Source organism: Rhinatrema bivittatum, chromosome 3 (genome assembly GCF_901001135.1).
Source record: "Rhinatrema bivittatum chromosome 3, aRhiBiv1.1, whole genome shotgun sequence".
NCBI lineage: Eukaryota > Metazoa > Chordata > Amphibia > Gymnophiona > Rhinatrematidae > Rhinatrema > Rhinatrema bivittatum.
In genome coordinates, this window is record NC_042617.1 from 849,072 (window position 1) to 863,301 (window position 14,230).

General features: G+C 43.9%; 1 protein-coding gene across 3 annotated transcripts in view; it reads left to right on the forward strand.

Moving 5' to 3' along the window:
* The window catches only part of PPP2R5D (protein phosphatase 2 regulatory subunit B'delta), a 374,106-nt gene that overhangs the window by 46,344 nt on the left and 313,532 nt on the right, over positions 1-14,230 (forward strand). For all 3 annotated transcript variants that reach the window (XM_029592779.1, XM_029592780.1, XM_029592781.1), the window contains exon 3: positions 1,425-1,599. In XM_029592779.1, the coding sequence (XP_029448639.1) occupies positions 1,425-1,599 (175 nt within the window). The remainder of the gene's footprint in view (positions 1-1,424; positions 1,600-14,230) is intronic.

A 14,230-nucleotide genomic window follows, 5' to 3' on the forward strand; every position in this document is an offset into this window, starting at 1 on the left:
CATGGGACCTCAGTATTGTCCTAGAAGCACTTATGTTTCCACCCTTCAAACTGTTAGGGAAAGTGGAATTAAAAATGTTTTAACCTGGAAGGTATTTTTCCTCGTTGCAATCACATTAGCCAGGTAAGTCAGAGAACTTCAGGCACTAGTATATTACCCTCCTTTCCTCCAGTTTTATCATGACAGTCACCTTGCGGACTCGCCCTTCCTTTGTTCCCCAGGTAGTCTCGGCCTTCCATCTTAATCAATCACTCTAACAATTTCCTTCCCAAGATCTCATGCCTCACAAAGAGAGTCACTGTTGCATATGCTCGATTATAACAGGGCTTTAGCTTACTACTACAAGCAGAGAACTAACTGCCCTGGCCGACCGTCACAACTCTTTCTTACAATCCGAACGCCCCGGGACTACCAGTATCCAGACGTACACTGTCTACTTGGTTGACACAATGCATACATTTTTTGTTACAACAAGCAACCAATCACCCTGTCCGCAAAACTTAAATCCCATCAGCTGTGGGCGGTGGTGACGTCTATTGCCCACTTGAAACAAGTTCCTCTCTAAGATATTTACAAAGATAAACAACTCATATGATATTTATGCATTATAACGAGCGGATGGTCACCGTGACCTATTTTAGTTACCTCCGCTCCCTCCAGACTTACCTACTTGCCTGTGAAGCCTTAAGCTGGGGACCCCTAGAAAGCATGGCTAATTCAGCCCTGCTTACCTGCGGGGAAAAAAGCAAGTTTGCTTACCGTAAGCGGTGTTTTCCGTAGATAGCAGGATGAATTAGCCATGCGTCCCCACCCACCTCCCTGGACACTCCGTCTTCTTCTTTCTCCTCTCTTATTACTCATACTTTCTCCTTCTATTCTGTGCTTTGGAATGAACTGGCAGGAGACTGTTGGCTGCGCGGGAAAGGCACCGCGCACGCGTGAAGCAGAAAATAAAAATATTAGCTTCTAGAAGAAGTTCCCACCAAGAGCCGCCAGGGGAAAACACCGTTTATGGTAAGCAAATTTGCTTTTCTGGTTTTGTGGTAGGCAGTGCTGTGAAAAAATTCAACTGAGAATTTTTCTTCTCTTGCATTTGTTTTATCTATCGTTCCTTCTTTCTAATCTATAACAAATTCTAACCCAGACCATGAGAGAGGAGATGCTTTTTCTCCCATGGATGCTTATGGAGGCAGAAGCTTAGGCCTTATTAAAAAGGAACCTCTTCCTACTCTTTACATATGGAAGAGAGTGTGAATAAGATCATAGAAGGGAGAAGACGATTGTTAGAAGTGGAAATACTTCTTCTGGAGCCTGTATATAAATGGCATTATGAGAATGTTGCTTTCAACTTTGTTCTTGCTTCATTAATTAGTTCTTTTGTCCTTTCCTCATCCTGCTTTGTGTTCTCTATGCTTTCCTTATAGGTGCAGCAGCAAACAGCAAACAAGCGTCCCAGTAACAGTGTCCCACCACCAACACAACTCAATAAAATCAAGTATTCTGGGGGTCCACAGATCTTGAAGAAAGAGCGACGGCAGAGTTCATCACGCTTCAATCTAAGCAAGAACCGAGAGCTGCAGAAACTTCCAGCACTCAAAGGTGAGCAGGGAGCTCCCTCCTGACAAGTTATCTGTGCTCAGGGTCTTTTCTGTCCATCCTGTTTGGCATCCCCTGAAGCATCTGTTCTCGGCTAGCTCGGTCTCCCCTCAGCTTCAAGTTCCTGCCCTTGGCCACCTTCATTCATCCAGTCATTGGTGCTGCTTCTTTCACTGCCTTTCTCTGTACCAGGGTACAAATTATATTGAAATGATAGGATGGATCAAAGTGATGGAGGGGTGGCTCTATGTGTTAAAGACAGCATTGAGTTAAACAGGAGAAAAGTTCTGCAGGAATCACAATGCAATGTTGAATCTTTATGGTTAGAAATTCCAGGTGAAAAGGGGAATAAAATAGTAGCGGGAGTGTATTACTGTCCATATAGCCAAAGTGAACTAAAAGTCAATGAAACTCTCTAGAAGAAATTAGGAAAGCTAACAAAATTGGCAGCACATTATTAATGGGTGATTTCAATTACCCCAGTACTGACTGAGTGAATATCGCATTAGGACATGCTAGAGAGGTAAAGCTCCTAGATGAAATAAATCACTGCTTCATGGAGCAGCTGGGACAAGAACAACAAGAGGGGAAACTATTTTAGGCTGAGTCCTTAGTGGAACACAGCATTTGGTGTGAGATGTAATTGTTGGAGCCACTTGGCAATAGTGATCACAAAATGATCAAATTTGACTTAATAACTGGAGAGAGGACACTAAAGATATCTACTGTGACAGCATTTAACTTTCAAAAAGGTGACTGATAAAATGAGAAAAACAGTTAGGAAAAAAAAATGAAAGGAGCGACTATAAAGGTTAAGGGTTTAGCTTAGTCATGGACATTGTTTAGAAATGTCATCTTGGAAGCCCAGACCAGATGTATTCCATGGTGGAAGGAAGGCTAAATGACTACTGGCTGAGGTGAGAGAGGCTATAAATATGTAAAAACATCTTTCAAGGAATAAAAAGGGATCTGAATGAACAAAACAGGAAACAGCATAAGCACTGGCAAATCAGATGCAAAGCATTGATAGGGAAAGCAAAGAGAATTTGAAAAGGCGCTTGCTGTGGAAGCAGAAACTCAGAATAAATGTTTTCAGGTACATTTGAGGTAAAAACACTATGAAGGAGTCAGTTGGACCATTAGATGATTAAGAGGTAAAAGAGGCGCTTAGGGATGACAAAGCAGAGCAGAAAGACTAAATTAATTCTTTGCTTCGGTATTCATTGAGGAAGGTGTAAGAGATGTACCGTATTTTCCGGCGTATAAGACGACCCCCAACTTTTCCAGTTAAAATATAGAGTTTGGGATATACTCGCTGTATAAGACTACCCTTCTGTGTCACTACCTAACCCTACTGTATGTGGTACCCAGTATACAACAGCCAGCCAATCACGGCAAGCGATGTACCTTACCGGCGATTGGCTGGTGGTTGTATACAAATCCTGCTTGGATTGGTCAGCTCTCCCTGCCTGCCCAGCCCTCCCTGTCCCGGTAACGCATCCCTCTGGCCCACCCTTGTATCCTATTCCCGGTACCTCCTGCTCTGCCTCTCAGATCTCGCTCCTGAGGACTGCAGTGAAGCGGCGCAGACGCGCATGTGCGAGATCTGAGAGGCAGAGAAGGAGGTACCCATAATAGAGATGTGAATCGGAACCGGAATCGGTTCTGATTCCGGTTCCGATTCACATCGTGTTTTTTTTTTTTTTTTGTCCGGCCCGATCGGGTTTTTTTTTTTTATCGGCTGCGCCCGAGCCGATAAAAAAAAAACAAAACCCACCCCGATCCTTTAACACTAATCCTTCAGCTTCCCCCACCCTCCTGACCCCCCCAAGACCTGCCAAATTAATTAAATACAACCCCCCCACCCTCCTGACCCCTCCAAGACCTGCCAAATTAATTAAATACAACCCCCCCACCCTCCTGACCCCTCCAAAACCTGCCAAATTAATTAAATACAACCCACCACCCTCCTGACCCCTCCAAAACCTGCCAAATTAATTAAATACAACCCACCACCCTCCTGACTCCTCCAAAACCTGTCAAATTAATTAAATACAACCCCCCACCCTCCTGACCCCTCCAAAACCTGCCAAATTAATTAAATACAACCCCCCACCCTCCTGACCCCTCCAAAACCTGCCAAATTAATTAAATACAACCCACCACCCTCCTGACTCCTCCAAAACCTGCCAAATTAATTAAATACAACCCCCCACCCTCCTGACCCCTCCAAGACCTGCCAAATTAATTAAATACAACCCCCACCCTCCTGACCCCTCCAAAACCTGCCAAATTAATTAAATACAACCCCCCACCCTCCTGACCCCTCCAAGACCTGCCAAATTAATTAAATACAACCCCCCCACCCTCCTGACCCCTCCAAAACCTGCCAAATTAATTAAATACAACCCCCCACCCTCCTGACCCCTCCAAAACCTGCCAAATTAATTAAATACAACCCACCACCCTCCTGACCCCTCCAAGACCTGCCAAATTAATTAAATAAAACCCCCACCCTCCTGACCCCTCCAAAACCTGCCAAATTAATTAAATACAACCCACCACCCTCCTGACCCCTCCAAGACCTGCCAAATTAATTAAATACAACCCACCACCCTCCTGACCCCTCCAAGACCTGCCAAATTAATTAAATACAACCCACCACCCTCCTGACCCCTCCAAGACCTGCCAAATTAATTAAATAAAACCCCCACCCTCCTGACCCCTCCAAAACCTGCCAAATTAATTAAATACAACCCCCCACCCTCCTGACCCCTCCAAAACCTGCCAAATTAATTAAATACAACCCACCACCCTCCTGACCCCTCCAAGACCTGCCAAATTAATTAAATAAAACCCCCACCCTCCTGACCCCTCCAAAACCTGCCAAATTAATTAAATACAACCCACCACCCTCCTGACCCCTCCAAGACCTGCCAAATTAATTAAATAAAACCCCCACCCTCCTGACCCCTCCAAAACCTGCCAAATTAATTAAATACAACCCCCCACCCTCCTGACCCTGCCAAATTAATTAAATACAACCCACCACCCTCCTGACCCCTCCAAGACCTGCCAAATTAATTAAATACAACCCCCACCCTCCTGACCCCTCCAAAACCTGCCAAATTAAATACAACCCCCACCCTCCTGACCCCTCCAAAACCTGCCAAATTAATTAAATACAACCCCCACCCTCCTGACCCCTCCAAAACCTGCCAAATTAATTAAATACAACCCCCTACCCTCCTGACCCCTCCAAAACCTGCCAAATTAAATACAACCCCCACCCTCCTGACCCCTCCAAAACCTGCCAAATTAATTAAATACAACCCCCCACCCTCCTGACCCTGCCAAATTAATTAAATACAACCCACCACCCTCCTGACCCCTCCAAGACCTGCCAAATTAATTAAATACAACCCCCACCCTCCTGACCCCTCCAAAACCTGCCAAATTAAATACAACCCCCACCCTCCTGACCCCTCCAAAACCTGCCAAATTAATTAAATACAACCCCCACCCTCCTGACTCCTCCAAAACCTGCCAAATTAATTAAATACAACCCCCTACCCTCCTGACCCCTCCAAAACCTGCCAAATTAATTAAATACAACCCCCTACCCTCCTGACCCCTCCAAAACCTGCCAAATTAATTAAATACAACCCCCACCCTCCTGACCCCTCCAAAACCTGCCAAATTAATTAAATACAACCCCCACCCTCCTGACACCTCCAAGACCTGCCAAAAGTCCCTGGTGGTCCAGCGGGGTCCAGGAGCGATCTCCTGGACTTGGGCCATCGGCTGCCAGCAATCAAAATGGCGCCAAATTAATAATTAAGGATTTGTATACAACAATGGCGTCGGCGCCATTTTGATTACTGGCAGCCGACTGTCCTTTGCCCTTACTATGTCACAGAGGCTACCGCTGCCATTGGTTGACCCCAGTGACATAGTAAGGGCAAAGGGCCGTTGGCGCCATTTTGATTGCTGGCAGCCGGCCCAAGTCCAGGAGATCGCTCCCAGACCCCCGCTGGATCACCAGGGACTTTTGGCAGGTCTGGGGAGGTCAGGAGGGTGGGGGGTTTTGTTAGATTTTTATTTTTTTTTTATATCGCTCCATAAGACGCAGACATTTTCCCCCCACTTTTGGGGGGAAAAAAGTGCATCTTATGGAGCGAAAAATGCGGTAATTATTCGCCCTATAAGACGACACCCGGCGTATAAGACGACCCCCGACTTTTGAGAAGATTTTCAGGGGTTAAAAACTCATCTTATACGCCGGAAAATACGGTACCCATCCCAGAAATGATATTCAGAGGTGATGATTCAGAGGAACTGAAACAAATCTCTGTGAACTTGGAAGATGTACTAGGGCAAATTTATAAACTAAAGAGTAGCAAATCACCTGGACCAGATGGTATACATCCCAGAGTGCTGAAAGAACTGAGAAATGAAATTGTGGACCTGCTATTGGAAATTTGTAGACTATCAATAACATCACCTATGGTTCCTGAAGACTGGAGGGTTGCCAATGTAATGTCAATTTTTAAAAAGGGATCAAGGTATGATCCAAGAAACTACAGAGCAGTGAGCCTGACATCTGTGCTAGGCAAAATGGTAGAAACTATCATAAAGAACAAAATGGCTGAACATATAGATAGGAATAGTTTAATGGGACACAGCCAACATGGATTTAGCCAAGGGAAGTCTTGCCTTACAAATCTGCCTCATTTTTTTGAGGAAGTAAATAAAATGTAGATAAAGGTGAGCCAGTTGATATAGAGTCTGAATTTCTAGAAAGCATTTGCAAAGTCCCTCATGAGAGCCATCTTGGGAAATTAAAAAGTCATGGGATGGGGGCAATGTCCTATTGTGGATTACCAACTGGTTAAAAGATAGAAAACAGAGAATAGGGCTAAATGGTAAATTTTCCCAGTGGAGAAAGGTGAATAGTGGAGTCCCCCAGGGATCTGTTCTGGGACCACTGCTTTTTAATATATTTATAAACAACCTGGAAATGGGAACAACAATGAGGTGATCAAATTTGCAGATTACCCAAAACTATTCAAAGTTGTTAAATCACAAGAGGATTGTGAGAAATTGCAAGAGGACATTTAAAAACTGGGAGACTGGGCATGCAAATGAAATTTAATGTGGACAAGTGCACAGTGATGCACTTAAAGAAAAGTAACCCAAATTATAGCTACAAAATGCACGGTTCCACATTAGGAGTCACCATTAGGTGTCATTAATTGAAAATACTTTGAAATCTTCTGCTCAGTGGGCAGCATTGGTCAAAGCAAACAGAATGCTGGGGATTATTAGGAAAGGAATGGAGAATAAAACAGAGAATATCATAATGCCTCTGTATCACTCCATGGTGCATCCTCATCTTGTGTTCATATATCATACACAAACAGAATGCTGGGGATTATTAGGAAAGGAATGGAGAATAAAACAGAGAATATCATAATGCCTCTGTATCACTCCATGGTGCATCCTCATCTTGTGTTCATATATCATACACAAACAGAATGCTGGGGATTATTAGGAAAGGAATGGAGAATAAAACAGAGAATATCCTAATGCCTCTGTATCACTCCATGGTGCATCCTCATCTTGTGTTCATATATCATACACAAACAGAATGCTGGGGATTATTAGGAAAGGACTGGAGAATAAAACAGAGAATATCCTAATGTCTCTGTATTACTCCATGGTGCATCCTCATCTTGTGTTCATATATCATACACAAACAGAATGCTGGGGATTATTAGGAAAGGAATGGAGAATAAAACAGAGAATATCATAATGTCTCTGTATCACTCCATGGTGCATCCTCATCTTGTGTTCATATATCATACACAAACAGAATGCTGGGGATTATTAGGAAAGGAATGGAGAATAAAACAGAGAATATCATAATGCCTCTGTATCACTCCATGGTGCATCCTCATCTTGTGTTCATATATCATACACAAACAGAATGCTGGGGATTATTAGGAAAGGACTGGAGAATAAAACAGAGAATATCATAATGCCTCTGTATCACTCCATGGTGTGACCTCATCTTGTGTTCATATATCATACACAAACAGAATGCTGGGGATTATTAGGAAAGGAATGGAGAATAAAACAGAGAATATCATAATGTCTCTGTATCACTCCATGGTGCATCCTCATCTTGTGTTCATATATCATACACAAACAGAATGCTGGGGATTATTAGGAAAGGAATGGAGAATAAAACAGAGAATATCCTAATGCCTCTGTATCACTCCATGGTGCATCCTCATCTTGTGTTCATATATCATACACAAACAGAATGCTGGGGATTATTAGGAAAGGACTGGAGAATAAAACAGAGAATATCCTAATGTCTCTGTATTACTCCATGGTGCATCCTCATCTTGTGTTCATATATCATACACAAACAGAATGCTGGGGATTATTAGGAAAGGAATGGAGAATAAAACAGAGAATATCATAATGTCTCTGTATCACTCCATGGTGCATCCTCATCTTGTGTTCATATATCATACACAAACAGAATGCTGGGGATTATTAGGAAAGGAATGGAGAATAAAACAGAGAATATCATAATGCCTCTGTATCACTCCATGGTGCATCCTCATCTTGTGTTCATATATCATACACAAACAGAATGCTGGGGATTATTAGGAAAGGACTGGAGAATAAAACAGAGAATATCATAATGCCTCTGTATCACTCCATGGTGTGACCTCATCTTGTGTTCATATATCATACACAAACAGAATGCTGGGGATTATTAGGAAAGGAATGGAGAATAAAACAGAGAATATCATAATGCCTCTGTATCACTCCATGGTGCATCCTCATCTTGTGTTCATATATCATACACAAACAGAATGCTGGGGATTATTAGGAAAGGAATGGAGAATAAAACAGAGAATATCATAATGCCTCTGTATCACTCCATGGTGCATCCTCATCTTGTGTTCATATATCATACACAAACAGAATGCTGGGGATTATTAGGAAAGGAATGGAGAATAAAACAGAGAATATCATAATGTCTCTGTATCACTCCATGGTGTGACCTCATCTTGTGTTCATATATCATACACAAACAGAATGCTGGGGATTATTAGGAAAGGAATGGAGAATGAAACAGAGAATATCATAATGTCTCTGTATCACTTCATGGTGCATCCTCATCTTGTGTTCATATATCATACACACACAGAATGCTGGGGATGATTAGGAAAGGAATGGAGAATAAAACAGAGAATATCATAATGTCTCTGTATCACTCCATGGTGCATCCTCATCTTGTGTTCATATATCATACACAAACAGATTGCTGGGGATTATTAGGAAAGGAATGGAGAATAAAACAGAGAATATCATAATGCCTCTGTATCACTCCATGGTGCATCCTCATCTTGTGTTCATATATCATACACAAACAGAATGCTGGGGATTATTAGGAAAGGAATGGAGAATAAAACAGAGAATATCATAATGCCTCTGTATCACTCCATGGTGCATCCTCATCTTGTGTTCATATATCATACACAAACAGAATGCTGGGGATTATTAGGGAAGGAATGGAGAATAACAGAGAATATCATAATGTCTCTGTATCACTCCATGGTGCATCCTCATCTTGTGTTCATATATCATACACAAACAGAATGCTGGGGATTATTAGGGAAGGAATGGAGAATAACAGAGAATATCATATTATCCCAGGACAAGCAGGATGTAGTCCTCACATATGGGTGACGTCATTCACGGAGCCCTAATGCGGGAAAACGTCTGGCAAAGTTTCTAGAAGCTTTTAACTGGCAGCCTGGGGCTACTGAGCATGCCCGGCATGCCATGATATTCCCTGCCACAGGGGTCTCACTTCAGTCTTCTTTTTTCCGCGCTGCTAACTACATCGCGGTTCACAGGAGCCCTGTGAGGTTCTCCTCACAACTAGAATAAAATTTGCCCTTTACGGGTCTCACTCACTTTGTCACCGGCTGGTGACAAAGAATATATTTTTCGCTAAAGAAAATACCTATTTTTCATCGACGGATGTCGATGGAAAAGACTTCAGGCTTCAAAAAGTGCCCGGCCTGCAACCCGCATGCCAAATGCGTTCGGTGCCTTGGCGGAGACCATGACATCGCGGCCTGTTCAAAATGCCAGGAAATGACGGTAAAAGGCAGGAAACTCCGCCAAGAAAAAATGGCACAAATTTTTCAGATTCAAGCAGGCCGTCTCCGACGACTTCTCCAAAATCTTCGCCGGTAGGCCTCACAAAGAAGATACTAATCAAGAAAAGACTTCCGGAGGGTTCGGGGGATGCCTCCTCTCCAACACCCTCCGCATCATCGACAAGGTCGGTATCTGAGTCACGTTCAAAGCATAAACACAGACGGCACCGATCCATTCCACCGCTTCAGCCGCCGGGGGAACCGATCCCTAAGAAGCAAAAGATTTCATCTGCTTCCGTGACATCGGTTCCGGAATCGATACCATCGACATCGATTACTGACTTGACTGCTTTAATCAAACAGATAGTCACCGATGCCCTGCAACATCAAATACCGGCGTCATCGCTGATGCCGACCACCGTGTCGATGCCGACCATCGTGTCGATGCCGGCAGAATCGCCGATGTCTTTAACTTCGATACCGGCTTCACAGCCGATGCCGGCGACTCCATCGACAATGCCGATACTGCATTCGATGCCGGCATATATGCCTATGCCAGCGATGACTCATCGATTCCGCCGATGACTTCTTCGATGACAGTTCCATTCTCACTACAAGAACCATCGATGACATAGATTCCTTCACAAAGTTCGATGCCCACGAGGACTTCTAGGCCAATTTCATCGATGATTCCAATATCGATGTTGAGCTTCCATTCCTCATCGATTCCACCTACTGCCCAATCAATGTCTCTTTACACAATGGCACCAACTAAAGCACCTGTACCAAGAAAGACACCTTCAGCTCAAAAGTCATCGGGAAAATTTAAACACTCTTCATTTACAGCTCCAGACACTTCTACTTCTGAAGCACAATTACATAGCATCCTCACTAAGAGGTATCAAGACCTTCTAGCCTCATTGCCCATAGCACCTGGTCAAGCAGAAGAGGATAGAGAGTATTCACCGGATCCCCTACAAGGACCTTCAGGAGTTCCTCCACCTCAAAGGCCGGAACCTCCTCAGTATCATATTCCTACGTCAGATACTTGGTCAGACTCAGAATCTGAGCATTCCTCAGAAGATTTCTTGTCTGAGACTTCTCCACCTCAAGCCAAAAAGCAATCACCTCCAGAGGCCCTTTCATTTTCCTCTTTTATTCAGGAAATGTCTGAGTCCATACCCTTCCAACTCCAGGCTGAAAGAGATGAGAGGCAACAAACACTTGAAATACTGCAATTTGTGGATCCTCCTAAGCACAATCTAGCCATTCCAGTGCATGAAGTTTTATTACAACTTCAACAGAGGATATGGGAACATCCATGGACAGCCCCTGCTGTAAACAGAAGAGTAGACTCTACTTATCTCGTTCAAGCAGCCCCAGGATTTGAAAAACCTCAACTCCCTCACAACTCCCTGGTTGTAGAATCTGCTCAGAAAAAATCCCGCAGATCCAGGACTCATGCCTCAATCCCTCCAGGAAAGGACAGTAGATTTTTAAATTTAATGGGAAGAAAAACTACCAGGGAGCCATGCTCAACTCTAAAATTGCTGCATATCAGCTTTACATGACGCAGCACCAGAGAAATCTCTGGAAACAAGTTGAAGAGTTTCTACCATCTCTGCCTCAGCAACAACAGGAGGCAGCACAGCAAATCATCCAAAAAGGGCTAGATGCAGGAAAGCACGAGGTAAGGGCAGCCTATGATGCTTTCGAAACATCATCTAGAACAGCTGCATCCGGCATCAGTGCAAGAAGGTGGGCCTGGCTAAAGGCTTCAGATTTACGCCCGGAAGTCCAGGACAAATTAGTAGACCTACCTTGTCAAGGGGATAATTTGTTTGGCACCAAGGTGCAGGATGCCGTTGCCCAGCTTCGAGAGCATTCGGAAACATTGAAACAACTTTCAACCTTACCTCATGACACTGCAACTCATACAACTCGCAGACCACCACGTAGAGAGGCTAAACATCCCTTCTATCGACCAAAGAGGTATTATCCTCCGGCCTCTAGGTCAAGACCTCCAAGGTCTCAACAACGACCACAACAGAGACAACAACTGTCTGCAAGGCCACAGCCACCTCCTCAAACAGGTTCCACCTTGGGCTTTTGAAATAAATCTCAGAGCGCAAAGCCAGTTACCCAATCCTTATCCCAAATTGCCAGTTGGAGGGAGAATTTCCCATTTCTACAAAGAATGGACAAACATTACAACCGATCATTGGGTCCTGTCCATAGTTCATCAAGGCTACCGCCTAGACTTCTTATCTCTCCCTCAGGAGTTTCCACCACAAAACTCCCATCTCAATCACATACCTCAGTTACAAACAGAATTATCTGCTCTTCTGAAAGCAAAAGCTGTGGAACACGTACCACACGCTCAGAAGGGAAGAGGATTCTATTCCCGGTATTTCCTCATTCCAAAGAAAACCGGAGGCCTACGTCCCATTCTAGATCTCAGAAATCTCAACAAATTCTTAAGAAAAGAAAAATTCAGGATGGTTTCGCTAGGCACCATGCTTCCACTAATACAAAAGGGAGATTGGCTTTGTTCTCTGGATCTTCAAGATGCATACACACACATTCCTATATTCCCGCCTCATCGCAAGTATCTGCGATTCACAGTAGGACATCAGCATTTCCAATACAGAGTGTTACCATTCGGCCTTGCTTCAGCTCCCAGAGTATTCACCAAATGCCTGGCAGTGATAGCGGGACATTTGCACAAACAAGATGTTCATGTCTTTCCTTATCTCGACGATTGGCTAATCAAAAGTCAATCACAACAAGGAGCAGTAAATTCTCTGCATTACACAATAAAGTTACTCCACAAACTGGGATTCCTCATCAACTATCAAAAATCCCACCTGAAACCTTCTCATCTACTCCAATTCATAGGAGCAGAATTAAACACAAACATTGCACAGGCTTTTCTTCCAGAAGATCGTGCAATCACACTGTCCCAGTTGGCGAACTCAATTTCCCTACAAAAGCAAGCGACAGCTCATCAGTTTCTAATCCTACTAGGCCACATGGCTTCAACAGTTCATGTCACTCCTATGGCGAGACTTGCCATGAGACTAACCCAATGGACTCTGCGATCACAATGGATCCAAGCCATTCAACCACTACATTATCAAATCCAAGTAACCCACCAACTACGCTCCTCGCTACAATGGTGGACAATCAAGGACAATTTACGCAAGGGCCTACCCTTCCAAAAACCAGTCCCTCAGATAACATTAACTACAGATGCATCCACCTTGGGGTGGGGAGCTCACATAAACTCTCTTCAAACTCAAGGAACTTGGACAAAACTCGAAGCCACATATCAAATCAATTTTCTGGAACTTCGAGCTATACGTTATGTGCTGCATGCGTTCAAGGACTGCCTTTCACACAAAACTGTGCTGATCCAGACAGACAATACGGTAGCCATGTGGTACATCAACAAACAGGGAGGTACGGGCTCGTATCTCCTTTGTCAAGAAGCTGCACAAATTTGGGACTGGGCCTTGACTCACTCAATGTTCCTACAAGCTACTTATCTAGCAGGAATTCAAAATATACTAGCCGACCGACTCAGTCGCCAGTTCCAACCACACGAGTGGTCTCTGAATCCCTCGATAGCGACAAAGATATTCCAACGTTGGGGACAACTAACAGCAGACCTCTTTGCGTCGCATCTGAACCACAAAGTGGACAACTTCTGTTCTCTACACAAACAGAAGAACCAGCCAGCCAAGGACGCTTTTGCTCGCCCTTGGAACTCAGGCCTACTATATGCATATCCTCCAATACCGCTTATCACCAAGACTCTGGTGAAGCTACAACAGGACAAGGGGACCATGATACTCATAGCCCTGTATTGGCCTCGACAAGTATAGTTTCCCACACTGCTAGACCTTTCAGTCAGGGATCCAATACGCCTGGGAGTAACTCCCAATCTCATAACTCAGGATCAGGGTCGGTTGCGCCATCCCAACCTTCAATCCCTATCCCTGACTGCATGGATGTTGAAAGCTTGATACTGCAACCACTCAATCTTTCAACTAATGTTTCTCAAGTGTTTATAGCTTCACGCAAACCTTCCACAAGAAAGAATTATTCTTTCAAATGGAAACGGTTTACTTTCTGGTGCAAGCAAAACAATATCGATCCCTTCACTTGTCCCACAACTTCTCTTCTAGACTATTTGTACTATCTATCAGACTCTGGTCTTCAGACATCATCAATCAGAGTACATTTGAGCGCAATCTCAGCTTATCATAACAAGATAGGAGATGCACCTATATCCACACAACCTCTCGTCAGTAGATTCATGAGAGGTCTAACTCATCTTAAACCACCAATTTGGCCTCCAGTCACACAATGGGACCTGAATCTGGTTTTAACAGCATTGATGCGTTCTCCCTTTGAACCCATACATTCCTGTGATTCTA